General features: G+C 59.4%; 4 protein-coding genes across 4 annotated transcripts; 3 read left to right on the top strand and 1 right to left on the bottom strand.

Annotated features, from left to right (window-relative positions):
* Positions 1–6: 6 nt before the first annotated feature.
* ACA1_234250 (Armadillo/betacatenin-like repeat domain containing protein) lies at positions 7–9,800 on the bottom strand (the record flags this gene model as incomplete). The annotated part of the gene is made up of 35 exons (XM_004341003.1): positions 7–128; positions 361–480; positions 755–880; positions 1,036–1,142; positions 1,322–1,463; positions 1,628–1,759; positions 1,871–2,002; positions 2,234–2,356; positions 2,655–2,777; positions 2,870–3,026; positions 3,171–3,262; positions 3,362–3,490; positions 3,677–3,802; positions 3,948–4,070; positions 4,277–4,324; positions 4,454–4,665; positions 4,827–4,922; positions 5,001–5,014; positions 5,045–5,272; positions 5,469–5,583; positions 5,671–5,750; positions 5,865–5,968; positions 6,123–6,575; positions 6,704–6,838; positions 6,927–7,028; positions 7,198–7,350; positions 7,498–7,596; positions 7,771–7,842; positions 8,018–8,140; positions 8,375–8,480; positions 8,576–8,626; positions 8,774–8,837; positions 8,939–9,116; positions 9,272–9,498; positions 9,676–9,800. The coding sequence occupies 35 exons, from the start codon at positions 9,798–9,800 to the stop codon at positions 7–9; spliced, it is 4,539 nt and encodes a 1,512-aa protein (XP_004341051.1).
* Positions 9,801–10,890: 1,090 nt separating this feature from the next.
* ACA1_234260 (RhoGEF domain containing protein) lies at positions 10,891–12,033 on the top strand (the record flags this gene model as incomplete). The annotated part of the gene is made up of 6 exons (XM_004341004.1): positions 10,891–10,938; positions 10,980–11,166; positions 11,345–11,570; positions 11,676–11,736; positions 11,843–11,935; positions 12,022–12,033. The coding sequence occupies 6 exons, from the start codon at positions 10,891–10,893 to the stop codon at positions 12,031–12,033; spliced, it is 627 nt and encodes a 208-aa protein (XP_004341052.1).
* Positions 12,034–12,077: 44 nt separating this feature from the next.
* Positions 12,078–12,860, top strand: ACA1_234270 (uncharacterized protein; the record flags this gene model as incomplete). Its single annotated transcript, XM_004341005.1, has 2 exons — positions 12,078–12,145; positions 12,509–12,860. The coding sequence occupies 2 exons, from the start codon at positions 12,078–12,080 to the stop codon at positions 12,858–12,860; spliced, it is 420 nt and encodes a 139-aa protein (XP_004341053.1).
* A 263-nt stretch (positions 12,861–13,123) lies between these two features.
* Positions 13,124–15,758, top strand: ACA1_234280 (uncharacterized protein; the record flags this gene model as incomplete). Its single annotated transcript, XM_004341006.1, has 11 exons — positions 13,124–13,806; positions 13,921–14,029; positions 14,140–14,244; positions 14,371–14,536; positions 14,602–14,722; positions 14,853–14,893; positions 14,992–15,073; positions 15,146–15,289; positions 15,368–15,456; positions 15,521–15,555; positions 15,651–15,758. 11 exons carry the CDS (start codon positions 13,124–13,126, stop codon positions 15,756–15,758), a joined length of 1,683 nt encoding a protein of 560 aa, XP_004341054.1.
* Between the last annotated feature and the right edge of the window lie 2,041 nt (positions 15,759–17,799).

Raw genomic sequence — 17,799 nt, forward strand, 5'->3', positions numbered from 1 at the left:
GTCCACTCACGAGGAGTGCAGTAGCTGGAGGGCGTGCGCTGATGCGGCCGCCACAGCGCGGTTCGTCGACGTGGTCAGGGCCCGCAGCTTCTCCTCGCCTCCCGCAGCTTCGATGGCTGGCCGATTCTCTGCGCAAGACAAGAAGAGGCATAGCAGGGATGAGGGAGAGGATGCTGCTGCTGCTGCTGGAATGGTGGCGGGTGGCGGGTGGCGGGTGGCGGGTGGCGGGTGGCGGGTGGCGGGTGGCGGGTGGCGGGTGGCGGGTGGCGGGTGGCGGGTGGCGGGTGGCGGGTGGCGGGTGGCGGGTGGCGGGTGGCGGGTGGCGGGTGGCGGGTGGCGGGTGGCGAGGAGGGAACCAACCAGGCTTCTTCAGGAGCAGGAGGAGCGACTTGAGGGCCAGGGACTGAATGGCCAGCTTGGGGTGAGAGGCATGCCGGATGATGGCCGAAAGCCCCAGCTCGACCAGGTCTCTCTGGCACCCTTCTGCCACACGTTAACGGAGGGGAAGAGGAGAGGACAAAAGACGCCCCGCGTCAGCATCATTAGCCACACACACACACACACACACACACACACGCTGTGTCGTGTGTCGTGCTACGCGCACACCGTAGTCGACCTCGCCACCACAGTGAAGGTGGCTTTTCTCTCGCGCGCACGCGCACGCGCACGCACACACACACGCGCGCGCACACGCATGCGTGTGGATCCGCCAGGACAACCTCCAGCACACCACTCGTTCGGGGGGGGGGGTTACCGTCCCCGGCAAAATGGGCGAGGGCGCCGACGACGCATTCGAGGACGGGTTCCGGGGCGGCGCGCTCGAAGGCCGTCAGAAGAGCAGCCAGGCCCTCCTCCTCCCGGCATGCCGCTCGGCATCGCTCTGCAGCCAAGCAGGAGGAGCACCGGCCCACCACCACCACCACCAGCAGCAGCCACCCATTCATTCATGTCAGAGAACTGCGGCGAGGAGCGCCTGAGCGCGCATGCACACGTTCGTGGCAAGTGGTGGCTGCGCGAGGGAGGGAGAAAAGAGACCGTTGTCGGCGAGATTGGCCAGGGTGAGGAGGGCGTGCTCGCGCATGTCATCGTGCGGTGAGTCCACGAAGCTTGCCAAGTGCGCCACGGCCTCCGTCGCAGCGAACCTGCAACCCACGACCACGACCACGACCACGACCACGACCACGACCACGACCACGACCACGACCACGACAGATGAGCGTGGTTGTTGTTGGTGGTGGTGGCTGGTGGGTGCGGCGGCGGCGGCGCAGCCAGGGAGGGAGGGTCGACAGTAGAATGGGGGGGTAGGAGAGGGTGTGCGCACCGTTCTTTGAGGTCGCGCTGGCCGGAGAGGATGGCACAGAGGTGGAGGCTGTGCCGCTGCACGTCCTCGTGGTTGGACGTGAGGGTGTCCTCGGCCATGTGCTCGATTATGCCGGCCTTGCCGATGGCCTCCCGTATTTCCTCTGCGTGAACGCGATCACGCATCAGCATCAGCATCAGCATCAGCAGCGTGATGCCACCAGCCAGCCAGCAGGGTGGTGATGGTGTGGCGGGTGGCCGTGGCCGGTGGGCGTTTCAGCCCTCTGGAGCTCACTTGCCAGCGGGGGAGGGGGGAAGGGGTGGGTACCTCCCTCGCCAGCGAGGGCTACGAGGGCGAGGAGGCCGTAGAGCTGCAGGTCGTCGTTGGTGGCATCGGAGGCGAGGGCCTGGAAGAGCCGCGGCAGCCCCTGCAGCCCCAAAAACTCACCTCGCCTCGCCTCTGTTCCATATCCCGCCGCCGCCAGCACATCATAATGATTAGAAATCCTTTTTTTTTTCAAAACAAAACAAAAAAATCAGGCCCTCCATTGGTGGGGTTAGGGTTGGGTACCGCTCTGCAGGATGTGTGAGAGGCACTTGACGAGCTCCACCTTGACGTCGGCAAATCCCGTGATGAGGAACGGCACGATGTTGGTGAGGCGCCCCGATGGAAACTCACGAGCAGCCCGGCCCGGACCCTTGCCTACACATGAGATAGATAGGTAGATAGGTAGATAGGTAGGTAGATGGTGTGCCCCGCCACCCCTCGCGTGAGCCAAGTTGGCACCCGGACGAGGGATCCTCCGCTGCTGGTGGCCGGTGGATGGTGGCCGGTGGTGGTGGCCGGTGGTGGCCGGGTGGTGGCTTGTGCGGGTGGTGGGGAGGCGCGCTGGGCTGCCGCTCCAAGGGAGGCGGAGGTGGGTGGGCGGTGTACCGAGGTCGAGGACAAAGTGTGCGAGGGAGGAGGTGGTGTTGAGGAGCACCTCCCGATTGTCGGCCCACAGGGGATCGGCGTAGACGCCCACCAGCGCCTCCACCACCCCCGACTCTTCCATCTCTGCACGCAAGGCGGCTGCACGCGCACCCCCCCCCGCCCACCAACAACGATCATCAACAACGATCTTCTCCCTCATCAATAACATCAACGACAACGACAACGACAACGACAACGACAACGACAACGACAACTACTACTACTACTACTATCATCAAACAAACAACCTCCAATATATAAAAATAATAACAGAACAACAACGGCCAATCGAGAGGCGCAGCTGCGGTAAGGGGCGGGAGGGAGATGTGGCGGCGGCGGGTGGTGGTGGGTGGGTGGGTGGGTGGGTGGGTGGGTGGCGTACGCCGGGAGGAGAACTTGGCCACGGACTGGAGGGCCTGCAGCTTGAGCAGGGGGCTCTTGCTCTGGATGAGGGGCACGAGGCGCCGCAGCACGCCCACCCTCTTGATGATAAGCTCCATTTTATCTACCGCCACAGCAAACCGTTCATGAATGAGTCCAACAAAAACGCATGCACCCGACACACGAGCCGGGGGTTCGCGGGGCGGGAGTTTGTACCGTTGTTGGCGAGCACGGCGAGCACTTCAAGCACGCGCAGCTGTATGCCGGGATTGGGGGAACCCAGCAGCTTGATGAGGGGCTTCACCCCGTCCGCCCGGTAGAAGTGCACCTGGTTGCCCTCGTACCCCAGCACTAGCCCGAGAGCCACCAGCGCCTGGCCCACCAGCCACCACCACCATCAGCCACGAGGCCGGAGTGCCTGGGCCAGGCGCTGGTGCTATGCTATGCTTTGCCACAGGCGCGCGCGCGCGCGGCACGGGAAGAGGAGGAGGAGGAGGAGGAGGGCTCTCTCTCTAACCTGCATCTGGAGGAGCTCGTTGTTGGGGTGGGCAAGCAACCGGACCAACGAATCGACGGCCCCCAGCTCCCCGACCGCTTCGATATTTTCCACTGCCCCGCCGCAGCCGCCGCCCGAATTCAACCACCCACGCAGCCAACGAAACGACACGATACGACACGACACGACCAACGACACGACACGGGGCGTACAGGTGCGGGACAGGCGGGCGAGAGCGTGCAGTGCCTGCAGGAGGATTGAGGCCGTGGGCTCGCTCGAGGCCAGGATGGCGGCCATCGATGCGAGCCCGCCCTTCTCCGCGATCTTGGTCACGCAGTAGTCTGGCCACGCGACGAACGTCGCACGCACACGCGCCACCGCATACGCACACGTCACACACACACCACCGCACACGACAATTTGGTAACATGAGAGGAAGCCGGCGGCGGCGGCGGCGGCGGCGGCGACGGCAGCAGCAAGCAGCGAGGAACAGATGGGGGGGGGAAGAAGAGAGAGGGTTGAGGAACCGTCTTCGGCAAGCGAGGCAAGGGAGCGAAGGGCCTGTTCGCGAAGCACCTCCTCTGCGGCAGAGCACAGCCGCAGCAGCCGCGGCAGCAGCTCGCCCGACTCGACCATGGCCTCCCTGTTTCCTTCTGCCTTCCGCGCATGCGACACACACGCGACACACACACAGGAAAGTGAGGGAGAGCGGCCAAGTTAGAGCGGGGGTGGGGGGCTCAGCCTGGACCGGACCGGGGAAAAGAGGGTTAGGGAGGGAGAGAGGAAGGCGCGGCAAACCTTCGGTGGCAAAGGTGCTGATGGCCTTGACCGCCTTGAGCTGGAACTGCGGATTGGCGGAGTTAATCATGTCGGCAATGCGGTCCACCACCGTGTGCCTCTTCTCCGCCACGATCTCCCGCGCTGGGGTTTACGTAATAGAAAAATTGTGAATAAGATAGCAAACGCAACCCCCCGTTCTTAAAGTACTTTCTATTTTTATTTATTTATTTACTATTTACTACTTACTACTTATTTATTATTAATAGGCGTATACAATAAATAATAATAACAACAACAACGAATAACAAATAAAATAATACTTATCATCATGCGTTTGGGGAGTGTACCGGTCTGTTCCGAGAGCGCGCCGCCATTGCCGCCCTCCTGCTGGCCTACTGTTCGACCACGCGCTGCGGATGATCACCGACCCCGCCCCAACGGTTGGTGTAGTAGCCCGCCAACGTGAGCAACAAACATGTCTTCCTCCCAGCCGCCATCGGCATGGAGCAACGACAGCGAGGTACCTCGCTGCTGGTGGGCAGAGGAACCGCCGCTGCTGGTGGCGGCGGCGGCGGCGGCGGCGGGGGAGGCCTTGGGGTCGTAGCGGAGGAGTTCGTGTAGGGGCTGGCTGAGAATCTTAACGATCACCGCAAACGAGGGGCGACTCTTCACCGAATCGTGCCAGCACGCCTGCATGAGCCGCCCCAGCACAAACGGACACAGAGGAACGGGAGGCCTGCGTGCACAACGCACCACACGCACCACACGCACCACACGCACCACACGCATGAGGGAGGGTCAGCCGGCCACGTGCCTCTGTATGTCCGCCCGTGACTTCGCCAGCCAAGTCATGGGGAGTGGGAATGCGATGCGATGCGTGCGATGGGGTAAGGGTACCGTTGATAGTGGATGACGGCTTCCTTGATCTGGTGGGGCTGAAGACCGGCGAAAGGCTGGGCGCGGGTAAAGAGCTCCCACAGCAAGATGCCGTAGCTGCCGTGCGACCGTGTCGTTGTAGCCGAGTTGAAGTGGGGAGGAAGTGTGGATGGGGGGTGGGGGGGGTAGAGTTACCTGTAGACGTCGGCCTGGGGGGAGGGGGGCTGCCCGGCGAGCACTTCGGGGGCCACGTAGCAGCTGGAGACGGCAGCGGGCGAGGAGGAGAGGGCGAGGAGCTTGGCGGGGAGGAGGCCGTAGTCGGTGACGTGGGGACTCCCGTCCCGGTCCAGCAGCACGTCCCGGCTCTTGAGGGACCCGTGCACCACTCCGTGCGCGTGCAGGTACTCCAACGCTTGCGCGATCTGCAGCGCCATCTTCACCGGCCACTCCTGCCCCACCACATTCCCCTGCGCACACAACACAACACAACAAGGCGGGCCGGGCCACACACACACACCACACACACACACACACACAGGTGGGAGAGAATCAGCTCTGGCCTCTGCCGCTGGCCTCCCCCTGCTGGCGTTGCTTGGCTGCGGCGGCGGCGGCGGCGGCGGCTGGTGGTGGTGGTGGTGGTGGTGGGGCGGAGCGGGGAGGTACGGAGTTGCGCAGGTAGCCGTAGAGGTTGGCGCCTTCGATCCACTCGGTCACGCTGCAGATCTCCGTGTCCACGCACAGAGCCACAAACTCCACCAGGTTGCCGTGCTTGAGCAAGCTGCACCGCCCGTTTGAGTCAAAACACAAAACACAAAACAAACAGAAACGTTTAAAGAGGAATGGCACGCCATGTGCGCACGCGTACCTCAGTTGGGGTGCTTCGTCCCGCAGTTTCTTGACCAGGGCCTCGGAGAAGGTGGGGCAGTGAAACTTCTTGATGGCCACCTGCCAAGCCATGAAACGAAATGAAACGGAACGCGAATCGAACGAGCAAAAATGGAGCCAGCACAAAATCAAAAGAGGAGCCGTGGGGCGGCGGCGGCGGCGGCGGCAGCGCACCTGGCGCGAGTTGAGGATGCCTCGATGGGTGACGCCCACAGAGCCCAGGCCCAGCTTCTGCCCGATCTGCAGGTCCTCGTAGCGGCAGTAGAAGGGCTGCAGATCTGCGTGCGGCGTGTGATCGGCGGACAGTTATTCGTTTTGTGTGAGAGGATGGGAGGATCACCACCACGCCGCAGCTCTATCAGGCGTTGGCGTCATCGTGCGTGCTTGTGCGTGCGTGCGTGCGTGCGTTGAGGCGGGATCAGAGGGGCGCACTTGCGAGGAGGGCGTCGTCGCGGGAGCTGCGCGAGAGGCGGTCGGCCTTCTCCCCGACTTGAGCGGCGTGCGCCTGCTGCTGCTGCTGCTGCTGGTGCTGCTGGGCCGCTTCCTCTTCGTCGGACTGCTTCCGCTTCTGTTCGGCCAGGAGGCGCTGTTGCTGCTGCTGCTGCTGCTGCTGCTGCTGCACCTCGTGCCGCAGCCGCTCGGCTTCCTCGTGGGCCTTTCGCCGCTGTTCCTGGAGAGCTCGCACCTCGTCCTCGTACCGCTTCCTCTCCTCCTCGAGGCGGCGGGCCTGCTCGTCGCGCAGCTTCTGCATGGTCAGGCGCTTCTCGAGTTCCCGCTGCGCGAGAAGCTGTTGGCGCTCCACCTCCAGTTGCCGCAGCTTCGCTCGCTCCTCCTCGATCTTCTGCTGCCGCTCCCTCTCCTCGTCCGCGAAACTTGTTTCCAACACTGCGCTCCCCCCCCCACCCGTACATGCGTACCGTGCGGGGCCACATGGAAAAAAAAGGTCAGTGGCGCCAATGCCCCCCCCCGCGCACCGCCACTTAGGCAGACAAGGAGAGGTTTGGGGGGGCTACCGTTCAGAGTCTTCTCCAGCTCGGCAAAGTCCTGGATCTGAGACTTGCGCACCGAGCTGCGCATGGCGGCTACTGACAGTTGCTGCTGCGGTACTGGTGGTGGCACTGCCGCCGTCGCCGCCGCCGCCGCCGCTGCTGCACGAGAGGTCTCTCGCAGTAAGCCGTGACAGCCACGTCGCCGCAGAGAATGTGAAAGGGCAGCGGGGGGAGGGTGGTGGGGTACGCGTGGGGGCCGAGGACTTGTTTTCGATGATCTGATCGAGCAGGTTGAAGATCGTGTCGTCCTGCGGTTCGGTCCTGATCGTGGGAATGTTCGTTCGCTCTTCTGCCTCCAGCCCAACAACAACAACCCGTTCGGGTAAGACACCCACCCTAAAATCAACACACACACACACACACACACACAACACACACACACACACACACAACACGCACGCACACACACAAGAGAGAGGAGCGCGCGCGCGCAGAGACAGCGGAACGGGGGGGGGTACCGAGGCGCCGTATGGTGCCGCCCGTCTGAACCAGGCGCGTAGACACCGAGGAGGAGGAGGAAGAAGAAGAAGAAGGGTCGTTGGGCGCATTGAGCATGGAGTAGAACATCTCCAGATAATTGCTGCCACCGGCCGCTGCGGCCGGCTGCCTGTCTGTGTGGTCTTCAATGCGAAGGACCGCGCCACCCGACCGACCAACGGTCAGTATGTATGTCGGCAGGGAATAGCAGCAGTGGCGAGCGGCGGCTAAGCCGCGGGAGGGCGAATGTAGCACGCGGGGCTTGTCCAGGAGGTGAGTACCGTCGGTGGCGGAGGCGACGCTCGCCCGCGACGAGGCCGTCGACGAGAGGCCGCTCCCCAGGCTGGGGTCTTCGTTGTCCGCGGCAGAGAGAGGAGCGCCTGTCGGCTCACCCGCCCGCCCATCCATATATGAGAGCTCTGCCAGGGGTATAACCGGTGGCCAGTGCAGAGAAATATATATAAAAAAATTGAAACGAGAAGAGATGGAGAAGAAGGTAGCAAGGTAGGTAGAGAGGAAAGACGACGCAGTGGAGAGCTGCGAAGCGTACATACCGTCTTGATCAAGGAACTCCAGAATGTTATCCAGCTGGTCGTTGGCCCTCTTCGACGCCTCCAGGCTTCCATCTGCACCGCCGCCGCCACATTGGGAGGGGCATCAGCTATCATTTAAAGCCACGTGCATCATGTGGATCACTATATCCCCTCGTCCGGCTGAAAGTGATGATGATGATGCTGATTGATGATGATGATGATGATGATGTGTGTGAGTGTGTGTAAGAGAGAGGTTTGCGCCAAGCACCGTCAGCATCGCTGCCGGCGCTGTGCGTGTGGGCGTGAGTCGCCGGGCCGCGCTTGGCGTCTCCGGCAGCGTGGTGAGTCTCGTCCTCGTCTTCGAGGCCGAGGAGTTCCTCCAGCATCTGCCCTTTCCCCGTCGAAGGTACCACCGTCATGTGTGGTGCGTGGAAGTGCTCGCCCCCACCTGGTATCCGCCCCCACATACATGTGCTGGCGCCATCAGAAAAAAGGGGGGGGGACACCACCGCTAGATAGATTGACTGTGAGGATACGTGGTAGTATCCTCGACCAGGACGAGGGCGGAGCTACCAGCCACCAGCAGCAGCAGCAGCAGCCACCACCACCACCAGCCACCACGTACCTGAGAAGTTCCTGGGAGAGGGGTCGATACGCGAGGATCCCGGGCTGGTACCGACAGTGGCCAGGACTCCGGACGTCTTTGCCTTTCGAAGCTCCGCCAACGAATCCTGTGCGTTCGCATAGCGCCGTGTATTGTCAAAATCCGGACGCCTCGCAAGAACGGCACACGGCACACGGCACACGGCACATGGTCAAGTGGCACCTTGTCCTTCCAGATCCCCTTAGCGGCAAGCTTGGTGGCCTCCGATCGTTCCTGTGCGACAGAATGCCGCACGGCACACGGCACACACGGCACACGTGTGAGCCTCTGTTAGGCGGATTTCCATCGAACGGAAGAATGGAGCAAGACGGAAATCGCTTTCGGCGGGCGGTGGAGAGAAGGGGCCAAAGGGATCCAAACCTCTCGGGTGATGGGCTTCCAATCGAGGTAGCTCAGCTTGGGCAGTTCGTGGGCGATGAATTCCCTGAAGGAAGGGAAAGATAGACAGAGAGACAGATAAATAGAGATAAAAGGATCAAACAAGGTCATTTGGGAGGGAGTGGGGAAGCGGCAGCGGCAGCTTACCGGAAGTAGGGGATCGACTGCTCGCAGGCATTGCCCTCAAACGATAGCCAGTTGAGTTTGGGGAGGGTCTTGAGGAAGCGAAAGCTGCGCCAGAACTGCGACAGCGAGAAGTCGATGTTGTTGCTCCCCAGGTCGAGCACTCGCAGCGCCTTGCACTTGGCGATTTGATCGAAGCCGGCTGGACGGGCCGACCGGCAGTGCAACGCAGGGAGAAGGAGGAGAACGTAAATCGGGAGAACGCCCGCACGCACGCATGCAGACACACAGAGACGCAGACAGGCCCACGATGGGGAGCAGCAGTAGCAGCAGCAGCAGTGGGCGGGAGGCGGGTACCAGTGAGCTTGTTGCCCGAGAGGTTGAGGTTGACCAGCTTGCGGAGGTCACCCATGTCATTCAAGTAGTTGAGGCGGTTGTCGGCGAGAGAGAGAGTGACGAGGGAGGCTAGGCCCTTGAACTGGATGTCGCACAACGCGTTGCGGTCGATGATGAGTCGCTTGAGCTTGCTCAAATGTTCGAAGGAATTCGAGCAGTCCACGAGCGAGTTGGAGGTGAAGTCGATCCTGGCGTGTGTGTCAACACAGACATGCACAGAAGCGAGGTGGTGAGCACAAAGACTCGCCTGGCGCTCTCACTACAACGACCACGACGACGTCGTGTGGGCAGGTGCAGCTCCCCCCCCCAAACAAATCACAAGAAGCAAATAAAGAAAAAGAATAAAGAATAAAGGGTCGCCGCACTCCTTGAAGACATTGGAAGCGTTGAGGAGGAAGTCGGCCGTCTCGAGCTGGAACTCGGTGGAGCCAAAGTCGAGCACAAGCGGGTAGGTGGGCTTGGGACCAACGAGCTGCTTGAGCTCCTTCATTTCGATTCGCGTGTACACTTCCCCTTTGGGCAACTTGGGGAGCTGCGCCTTGCCGCCTTTGCCCTTCTTTTTGGTGGGCTCTTCAGGCAGCTTGAGTGCGCCTTTGGTGGCCATCTTTCCTGACCCTCCACTCGTCGAGTCTTTTTCTTCCATTATTTCCGCGTCATTTCTTCTTCCCTGGTGCGTTGCGGGGCAGCGACCAAATAAGCCCAGAAAGGAAGACCACCCCCCCCCCAGCCACAACAAGGCAACCACTTGGCTCAGAGAAGGAGAAGAAGAAAGAACGCTTGAAGGCGTGAAAGTAACAACCGCCTTCGCCACAGGTATGTATGAATACACGCTCACAAGGTCCCTGACGGTCTCGCGCCAGCCACGGCATCGATCCGAAGTTTTGCCCCCCCCCCATCGTTACCTTTCCCATCAAATTGGAAGGAGGTGGCCACAGTTTGGGCGAAGTTCGGAAGATGCTTTGATGTGGGCGAGTGATTTAGGGTTTCTTTTTCCATTGTTTTTTTGTCAGATGCATCTTGCTTTCTCCCCCCCTTTTTCGGTGGGTCTGGACGGCACTCAGTAACAACACCAGGGCGAATTCCAACACCAGCCACAGGGGCGATGGCGTCGTCCATGGTGTGCGTGACCAACCACAACCACAAGCAGCAGAGTGACACTCTTCGCCGGGGCCACATCCTGCTCCAGACTCAAAACCAAAACGAGGTGAGTGGCTTGAAGAGCAGCCCTTTGCTCCCCTCTCCCCTCTTCGGTACCCGTACTACACGGTGTGCAGCCACCAGCCACCGGCAGCGAGGGACAGGCCTAAATAAGAGGAGAGAAAGACTGCATCTGCATCGCCTGATCGTAGGTGGGCAGCGGCTTCGACTTGTAGAAGAGCGCCTGCGAGTTGATGGGTGAGCAGAGTGCAACCAGGGACTCATAGAGAGAGAGAGTAGAGAGAACCCGTGACTGCTGCTCGAGACTGACATGAATGGGGTGGCGCCGGCGTTTGGTGTGTTTGCTTGGGGGTTGTGCCAGGTGTTCCTGGAGCTGGTGGACACAGAACGCACGTACGTGCGGGATCTGGGCATTCTGGTAAATGGCCTTCTGGTGCCCCTCCGCCGTTCTCTCCGCGAGTCTCAAGACAGTGCGTGCTGCTTTCTCCCTCCCTCCCTCCGCGCGTGGCAGCCCCTGCATCATGACCTGACCACGTGTGTGCCGCGGGCGGGCGGGCGGGCGGGCGGGCGATCAGACTCCGAGCGCGAGCCGATATTGTCGGAGGAGCAGATCAGGGCGCTGTTCATGAATGTGGAGGATCTCCTCAAGCATCACAAGGGCCTGCTCCACCGCGTCGAGTGGATTATGCTGTGGTCCGGTACGTATTGCATGGTTTATTTCACACCTATGTATGGGTGATTTTTTTTTTTTTGGTTGGCAGTCGCCCTCCTCTGCAAATGTGTGTCGTGCCGTGTGTGTTTTGCGAGCCTGACACGCTAACGTGCTCTCTGCCGGTCGCGGGTTGCACGGGTGGGCCGCTGCCGCATCATGTTCAGGACCCTACACGAAGGCGTCGACTCTGGGGAATCTGTTCCTGCAGGAATGCCAGTTCTTCCAGGACTACACGCCCTTCCTTGAGGGATACAACAATGCGCTCACCCTCTGCGAGACGCTCAAGGCCACCAACCCGGCCTTTGCCAGCCTCCTGACTGAATTCGACGCCACTCGCCATCGCAACGGCGAAATGGCCTTTGAGAGCATCCTCATCACCCCCGCCCAACGGTGCGGCCAACACCACCTCCTCTACCTCCAAACGCGCTCCCCAAACATTCTCCAAACACCCTCTGATACCTGATACCTCCTTGATCACTCTTTTCTCTGGCTCAGGATCCCGCGATATGAGCTCATGTTCCGCGAACTGTCGCGGCACCTCGCCGACAACCGCGAGGTAAGTCAAGAGAACCAAGAAAGAAGGAAAGAGCAAACGAACGAACGAACGAACGAAAAGGCTCACCACTCAGCGCTTTGGTGGTCGCGGTCGCGGTCGCGTGCAGGTGCGAGATGCGCAGAACTACGTATCCAAGACCATGCGACTGCTCGAAGAGGCCTCGTCGGCTGCGGCGGCGGCGGCGGCCTCGTCGGCTGCTGTACCTTCCCGATCCGCCACTCAATCTTTCCGCGCCAAACCGCCACTCTGTACCTCCCTCCTCCTCCTCCTCGCGGCCACGCTCAGCGCACTGACTAGCTCCCTACGGCGACCTCCTCACAGCCCAAAAAGACAAAGAAGAGATGGCCCAGCGACGGCGCTCCCTTTCTCTCGCCAACGCTTCTTCGTCTTCTTTCATGAAGAAGATGCGGTACGTGGTGGCGTGTGTGGTCGTCTCCCCATAGGGCGCAGAATTGACCGAAGGGGGGGGGGTTTACGCACACCACGCACCGCGCGCATACGGCCATGTCGACAACACGACACACAGGCGGAAGAGTGCGCAGATATCTTCGGTGCTCATATCCTCCTCCTCCTCCTCTTCCTCCTCCACTGCGTCTTCTCTTTCGTCGTTCCCTTCCTCGTCGCCTTCTCCTTCCCATCCATCCTCGACGTCGTCTGTCGCATCACCGGTGGCGCCTTCTCTGGCGCTGGCACTCTCGAATTCGGATTCGCAGGTGCCCATGATGAAGGCGGGCACAGTCTCGCCCCCTTACTCTCCATGCGGGAGCGACAGCTCTCCGCGCTCTCCCACCTCCTCGTCGGAGTTTGCCGCCGTGGCAGCTGCTACTGCTACTGCTGCTGCTGCTCCCGAGGAAGACCCCTCGTCATCGTCCCTTTCTCTTTCCTCATCGTCGGGCGGGCGGCCCACGCGGCCATCCCTCTTCAAGAACTTCTCCCGCAAACTCCGCCGCAAGGACAGCGACGAGGCAGACCTGGGCGGCCTGCCCCCCGCTTCGTCCTCCTCAGTGCCAGCGTCGAGCGGCGGCGGCGGCAGTCCACCCGTCGCCGACCATGCGGCAGGTGCAACCAACCCCAACAAGAAGAACCGCAGCTGGCGCACCCTGACCAAGCCCAAGGAGTCCTGAGGCCGCCGCGTGCCACACACCAACAACACAAACAACCACCAACAGGCGGCCGATGGCCTTCACCAATTTTGGGAGGGGTCCCCTCTGGGGATGGGTGGTGATGTGCCAGCAGAACAAAAAATAAAAAATATATTTTCTATTTTCTATTTTAAGAAGGCGGAAAACAGTGGATCGTTGTTTTTCCCTTTGCCCCCCTTCCGGATCTGACAAGGAAAACAAAAACACACGTTCGCGTTTCCATCTTGGCGCCAGGAGAGAGCAACATGGCGGATCCGCTTCAGTTGTTGCGCGAGTTTACGATCAGCAAGCGTCCAGTTTTGCTGGAAGGAGACGCCTTGGTGTTCGGAGACATGCGGTTCCCACGAAGCACCGAGACATCGTTTCGATCGTTGAAGGGGGCGGGAGCGCGCTACACGCTGGAGGCGTGTTGGTTCATGCTGCAGCACCAGGACACCAAGTTCGCGGACTACCTCGTGGAGTGCTCCAAACATCGCTTCCCCAAGGTGTCGCTTGTGGACAGGAAGGAACTCGTGTCCTACCTCACGGGCAAGATCGATTCCTCCCCATACATCTCTCTCATCTCTCCTGCCCTCATTAGCACCACACCCGCCCCTATACCTTCCTCCCTCGCATCGTCCTACCTCGCGCCCTTTCCTCATCAGCCACCGCATGATGCCGGTGCACCAGCCTACTCGCCCTTCGGCGCGGAGGGCAAGCGGACTGCGGGCGACGCACAACTCGATAGCCACCACCTGCAGCAGCAGCAGCACGAGTCCTTGGGGTCTGTGGCCAAGAAGGCGCGGCTAGAACCGCAGGATATCGAGCTCGACGACCGCCTCAAGGAGTCCAAGCGACTTGTGGCACACCGACTTGAGCAGCCCAAGGGCGTCAAGGCTGCCTCCTCAGCGTCGTCGGCTGCCTCAGCTACCACCACCGACGCCTTACCGTACGCGCCCCTCTCCCGCAGCTGCACCTGCTGGTTTCCTCCGCCCACCGGCGGCGGCAGCAGCAGCGGCGATGGGAATTGACGACGATGATGGTGGGAAATGTGCGCGTACAGGGCGGGCCTGTCAAAGGAGCAGATGGAAGCGCTGCGTCTCAAGAGGAGGAAGAAGAAGCTCACCTCGATTCAATCGGAGGACATCCCTGAGCGCATTTCCAGCACCCGGGTACTTACCACCACTACTCCACACGACTGGCATCATCTCCCGCCCCGAAAAAGGGACGTGCGCGGTTGTTTCCTGTTCGCTCACACGGCGGCCACCTTTCTCGCCTCCAGGACAAGCCTAGTTACGTGGAAGCTGACGCACTCGTCACAGCAGACATTATCAATCGCGAGCGACAACTTCGCACCCGTATCAGCGTTCTGCACAGCGACACCAAGGTAGGTCGCATTGGTCTGCCACTTCCTCTTCCCTGCCGCCCCCCCCCCAAAGGAAGGGAACGACGGCATAGGGGCGAGTGTGCGTGAGATGCGAGTCTGATTCCTCTCCCCCCCCTCTCCTTGCAGCGGTTCACAGACATCATCGGGTTCATGCAGCAATACCAGGAACGGGAAAAGAAGAAGAAGAAAGAGCAGCAGCAGAAGCAGGCCGAGGAGCAGGTGCGGTCGTCGGGCTACAACCGATACGACATCAATGAAAAGCAGCTCTGGCGCACCAAGCTTAAGGGCACTGGTACGTTGGCCGCTGAGGGGTGAGCGCTCGTGTGCAGTGGGCGCTTGCTCAGTTTTGACGTGCAGCGGCTGAGGACTGGGATATCGACACCCGTGGCACCTTTGCCGGTTTGTCCGGCCTTCAGTCCATATCGTCTGCCCTCACTTCGGCTCCATCCTCCGCCACAACGTCATCGTCCTCGTCGGGGTACTTATGATCGCCAACCGTCCCAATTCTTGGCCGAATCACTAACGCCTCCACTGTCTGGCTGGGCGCGTAGTCCAACCGCCGCAGCCACGCCAGCTATTCTGCGGCCCTCCTCCTCCTCCTCCGACAGGGATAGGCAGCCCCGCGAGAGGCGGCTCAGGCCCACTGACCGTCCGTCCTCCTCACCCCCCCCCCCACCAACACCAACTTCTCGTGTGGGCGAGTCGAGGACTGACGGCCGGGTACCACCCATTTGCCGTGCGCTACAGTTATCCCTATCATCATCGTACCCGCCTCGTTGACTTCATTGCTCACGCTCTACAACGTCAAGGAATTCCTTGAAGATGGGCTGTACGTGTGTCTACCACCAGCCAGGGTTGTGGGGCTATTGTGCGGGGACTTACTCCTTGGCTTTTGCGCCAGGTTTGTGCCTTCCGTCGACAAGAAAAACCAGGGCGCGCGGAAAGAAAACCTGGTTGTGGTGAAGCGGAAGAAGGGAAAGGACGACAGCACTGTTGTGCCCTATCACGTGATTGACAATCCCTCCAAATTTGGAGCAACAGAATGGTATGCTCCGCCTCCTCCTCCGTGCACTTTGCCGGCGAGCCTTTCTTGAAATGGACTGATCCTCCTTGTCCATCACAGGAACCGTGTGGTGGCCGTGTTTGCTTTGGGGCCACCCTGGCAGTTCAAGGACTGGAAGTGGTCCTCCCCAGTAGAACTGTTCTCCAAGAGTACGTACCGCTGTATCAGACAAGGAGACTTGACTGATATGTCTGTTGTTTGTGCGCACCACAGCCCAGGGGTTTTACCTCCACTTTGATGACTCCCAGGTGCCTGACACAGTCAAGTCATGGAATGTCAAGTTACTGCCAGTACCCCCCCATCTCTCCTTTTTATCCAACACCTTTGGTTAAGCTCTCTTCAGGTGAGCAGGGAAAAGCACAAGCGTCACTTGGACAGGACAGCTGTACTGCAGTTCTGGGCTGCTGTAGACAAGTTTGCTGCTGCCAAGAAGTCCAACCTCAAGTACTAGGAATTCCATGAGCTTACAGCCAGCCTCTCCATGGCTAATCCTCCTTTGTTCTTCTTGTAAGGAATGAAACCCCAGCAAAATCCAGCCAAACTCCTTTGTTGGGTTTTTTTGGTTTTTTGGTTTAGTTATTTTTATTTTTTTAATAGCCAATTTTTTCCAGGAATGGGCAGCACTGGGTTTTGACTGGAGCATTTTTTCAATTATTACCGCACAGCAAACATGACTCAGTTTCTCGCTTGCTTTGTAAGCTCCTGGCCTCGCGTTTCGTTCTAAATGCGTCGCAGAGGACGGGCTTCAAGATGTGATAGGACTCAGCCCCGTACAATGCTTCATTGGGCCGCTAGGACTTCCTCGGAGACATTTTGCCAATTTTTCGATACCACACAGCAAAGATCACTCGTTTTCTCGCTTGCTCTGTAAGCTCCTGACCTCACGTTTTGTTCTAAATACGTTGAAGAGGACGGGCTTCAAGATGTGATAGGACTCAGCCCTGTACGATGCTTCATTGGGCCGCCAGACCTCTCCGTTTCCTCGTCGTTTTTGCCATTTTTTCTATACCACACAACCAAGACCGTGGCACCGTAAGCTTGTGCCCTCTCTATTGGACAAGACGGATCCACAGAACCTCTATGGGGATGCAACGAAAACGTGTAAAACTAGTTTTACGAGTGTTACTAGGGAGATGAGTCCGAAAACGCGTAGCACGCGTTGGGGGATGAGTCCCCGGCCGCGATGTCCGCGGATAATCGCAATGTCCGCGGGAGATCGCGATGTCCGCGGATAATCGCGATGTCCGCGAAAACAAGCCATCCCCTTGAACGCGTAGCTCACGCGCGGACAACACGTTAACGTGTTGTCCGCGCGTGAGCTACGTGTAAGTCGCGCGTAAGCTGCGCGTAAGCTACGCGTAAGCTGCGCGTAAGCTACGCGTCGACAGCACGTGGACGATGCCGGAAAATGCATTTTTTAGGGTAACTCAAAAATCATTTATTATTGTGAATCGACATTAGACAATGATGGGTGGGGGAGGCAGCTCTACTTGACGCTGCTGCTGTGCTGCGATGTGGCTCCCCTGACAGAAGATGAATTATTAGTTCACTCGTAAAACTAGTTTTACACGTTTTCGTTGCATCCCCCAAAGAGGGGAACCAGTGCAGAGACGAGCACCAGCAGAGATGTCTGCGGGTAGCGCCGCTCTGTCCGCGGTTGTCGAGGATAACCGCCCCAACGTGTCTAATTGGAGTATATCAATTGGCAGGCCTCTAGCTATCAAGGCAAGCGAGCAAACAGGTGTGCTTCATATGGCAGTGTGATTTTCGAGCTACGAGTCGTGAGGCGAACAGCGCACCGTAGCGCCCTGAATCGTGCGGCATCTTGTAGCCCATGGTCTGATTGGTCTGGGAACTGATTGCCAGGCCTCTAGCTATCAAGGCAAGCGAGCAAACAGGTGTTCTTCAATTGGTGTGTGATTTTAGAGCAACGAGTCGTGAGGCGAACAGTGCACCGTAGCGCCCTGAATCGTGCGGTATCTTGTAGCCCATGGTCTGATTGGTCTGGAAACTTATTGCCAGGCCGCTAGCTATCAAGGCAAGCGAGTAAAGGAGTGCTCTTTGTTGTGTGCAGTGGAAAAAAACGCAAAAAGTCGCCAAGAAGAGGAAGTCCTAGCGGCCCAATGAAGCATCGTACAGGGCTGAGTCATATCACATCTTGAAGCCCGTCCTCTTCAGCGTATTTAGAACGAAACGCGAGGCCAGGAGCTTACAGAGCAAGCGAGAAAACGAGTAATCTCTGCTCTGTGGGCTGATTGCAAAAAAATCTGTCAAAACTCCAGCCCATTCCTGGAATAAGGTTGCTATTTATTTACAAAATGAAATTTAAAAAATAAAAATTAAAAAAACAAAACAGACAACAGGTTCTGACAAAAGGTGTGCATCTTTATTCTTTCTCTGTCCTCAGTCCCCAACTGCTGGTAATTCAGCTTTACCACTTGAGGGCACTGTCAGCCCAAACATGCAGGAGGTACTAGGTTCACACTTGGCCC

The sequence above is a fragment of the Acanthamoeba castellanii genome (assembly GCF_000313135.1).
Source record: "Acanthamoeba castellanii str. Neff unplaced genomic scaffold scf7180000084762, whole genome shotgun sequence".
Lineage (NCBI taxonomy): Eukaryota > Discosea > Longamoebia > Acanthamoebidae > Acanthamoeba > Acanthamoeba castellanii.